Source organism: Diabrotica virgifera, chromosome 5 (genome assembly GCF_917563875.1).
Source record: "Diabrotica virgifera virgifera chromosome 5, PGI_DIABVI_V3a".
Taxonomy (NCBI): Eukaryota; Metazoa; Arthropoda; class Insecta; order Coleoptera; family Chrysomelidae; genus Diabrotica; species Diabrotica virgifera.
In genome coordinates, this window is record NC_065447.1 from 96,913,472 (window position 1) to 96,916,452 (window position 2,981).

General features: G+C 30.9%; 1 protein-coding gene across 1 annotated transcript; it reads left to right on the plus strand.

The window, feature by feature from the left end:
- Positions 1-352: 352 nt before the first annotated feature.
- On the plus strand, positions 353-1,264 carry LOC126885411 (uncharacterized). Its single transcript, XM_050651979.1, has one exon. It carries the CDS (start codon positions 353-355, stop codon positions 1,262-1,264), a length of 912 nt encoding a protein of 303 aa, XP_050507936.1.
- The last annotated feature ends 1,717 nt before the right edge of the window (positions 1,265-2,981 follow it).

Genomic DNA, 2,981 nt, shown 5'->3' on the forward strand with positions numbered 1-2,981 from the left:
GTAAAAATTATCAACCAAGTAGGTAAACTTGTTGATTTTGGAGGAGAAGAAGTAACGGTGAATTTACATCTTAGAAAACGTATATCATGGTTCTAGTTTTTTCTCGCATACCAAAAACATAAAGAGAATACCTTCTAAAAAAATAACCCCATCTATACCAAAAACGTGTAAAAGGAGAGTACATTCTAAAATAATAACACCATCTAATCGTCGCTTCCTACAATCTTTGGGATTTAAAGTATTGGTATAATGGAAATTCTTCATGTTACTGGTCAACCATTTAATGATTATAGTGTTGAGGAATATCAATTCCATACTTATCAACCATACATTCCTGGAAAGTTAGGATATAATGATGAAATTCGTAATCCTATTCAAGATCTGGATGCACTTACAGTTCCAGCAAATAGTTATCTATCTCTATATCGAAGGTCAACTTCTTACCCATGATAATAAAGTGCCAACAAAACTAAAATTTATTAATAATGCTATAGCTTACTTGTTTCGTGAAATACGTTTTGAATTAAATGAGGTAGTGATTGACTCAATACGTGATGTAGGATTAGTATCAAGTATTAAAAACTACCTTAGTCTTAACGAAAACCAAAGCCTGCAATTGCAAAATGCTGGGTGGTTTCCAAAAAGGAGTAGACTGGAAACTAATAAAGAAGTCCCCACAAACAATGTGTTGGTGGATTCACATGGAAACTTTAACGTCTGTATTCCATTACGATTACTACTAGGTTTTTGTGAAGACTTTACCAAGGTCATCTTAAACGTTAAAATGGAGTTAATACTAATTCGGTCAAACGGTGATATTGACGCAGTAGTAAGCGAAGATGAGAGCGAACGACCAAAAATTAATATTACTAAATTAAATTGGGAAGTGCCACATGTTACTCCTAGTATTCGAGAACAGTTGCGACTTAATAAGATTTCACATTCAAATCAAGAACTTCCTATTAAATTTCGTAGTTGGCAAATGATGGAATATCCAGCCCTAAATAACTCTACACGTCATACATGGTCAGTGCAAACCAGTACAAAAATTGAAACCCCACGACACATAATTGTAGCTTTTCAAAATAACAGAAAATCGAAATTAACAAAAGATATGAGTAAATTTGATCATTACACTTTAAAAAATATCAAAGTGTTTTTAAATTCTGAAAGATATCCCTATAATGATCTTCAAATAGACTTTAGAACTAATAGGTTTGCCAAACTATATGAGATGTTTGCTAATTTCCAGGAAAGTTATTGAAGTTATACTTCTTTACCGGCGATAGAGGGTGAATTTTTATATGTTAAAACCTATCAGCCCGGCGCATGCGCATTATAACTTTGTTCTGATTGGATGTTCAAATGACATGTCAAAAATTATCCGATATGGCAGCTACAGGACAGCTGTGGTTTGGAGGTAAAGGTAAAGGTAAACAAAGGTATAATATATTAGTTTTATTGTTGTGAGGACAGAAACAAAAAAGTTTATAATATTGTAGTGACTCTTAAATAGTTTTTAAAAGCAACAGTTACGTAATAATTGTTAATGTATCATGGGTATAAACCTACCTATTTGATCTGCCAAAATACATAGTATGTAATACTTTTATTTATATAATTTGATTACCATCAAAATTTCTATCAATATTCACCTAATATATTGTTTTCTTACTCTATGTTTTGTTGTATTTTTTCAATTCTAAATCATTTCAATTCAAAATTAAAATAATTTGATCAATTTTCAAAATATCAAAATATCACAAGTTTAATCCGTTTAGTTAGTCGATCTTCGTAAATAATGACACATAGTGTCCGTGGCTAAGCGTTGAAGGCGAATGAATTCCAATACCAACCGCGCTTATCAGCGCTGGTTCGAGTCCCAATAGAAACTTTCTTTTTTGTTTTTTTTAATACATTTTTTGATTGTAAGTATATTTATTATATAATTGTATTTTCAGAAAATACGTATTTAGTTAAAAAAAATTTCGACAATTAATGTTCAGACATCATTTGTGGCTTGTTTAATGTGTTTGTGTGTGTTTTATTCTTTTATTATTTCAATTTTTGGCACTGTTCTAATAAAAATATTTGAGAAGTAGTAAGTATAAATTAGTTTAATATTTAAACAATATATAAATAAAAAGTATATTAATTTCGTTTAAATCATACAATAGAAGTATAACTTCTTACGTGCGTACAAAATACACACACATTCTTTTTATCATATAACCTTAAACCAACCCATATTCAATCCTAATGACTTTCAAACGATTGCTACGCTTGTACATATTGACTGTTCACGCCAAAAAGAAATGGTCCAGGTTGGCTCCGTTGTGCTACGTATAGAATTTGAAACAGATGAACCAACAACCTCTGATATATCAGCATATTGTCTAATACTCCATGAGAAAGAATTCACATATAACCCCCTAACAAAAATTGTAAAACAATTATAATGCGCATGACTGTAGTTGTTTTACAAATAGACGTTACAAGCTAGATGAAATTAGTCTTTAACATGTACCTAATATTGGATGTCCAAGGTTTTAATACCGAAAAAAATACATTTATCGTGAAGGAAATGGCAACATATGATGGTCAAAAAATTACTCATTTTTTGTTTAAACCACCGTATCCGATGCGTTTATTGGGTCCTGAATTTCGTAGACAAGCTGTTTAGTGATGAATAATTACCATGGTTTAAACTGGGATCATGGTTTTACCCCTGTCCACCATTTCCATCAGATCATCCAATATTTGACTAGAAATGTTGATGCTCTTTATGTGAAAGGGCGAGAAAAGTCACAATATATTAAAAAGTATAGTTTATCACCAGTTATAGAATTGGATGAAAAACCAGCTTTGCAAAAAATGGATCCAAAATGCCCATATCATTTGTATGGGATAGCGTATGTGCTTTATCTAACGTATTTTATTTGTATGATAATTTTATGATGCAATAAAGATTTTTTTACATT

What these genes read in the sequence shown, in the direction of transcription:
- LOC126885411 (XM_050651979.1), top strand. Translation starts at nt 353, where the DNA reads ATGATGAAATTCGTAATCCTATTCAAGATCTGGATGCACTTACAGTTC.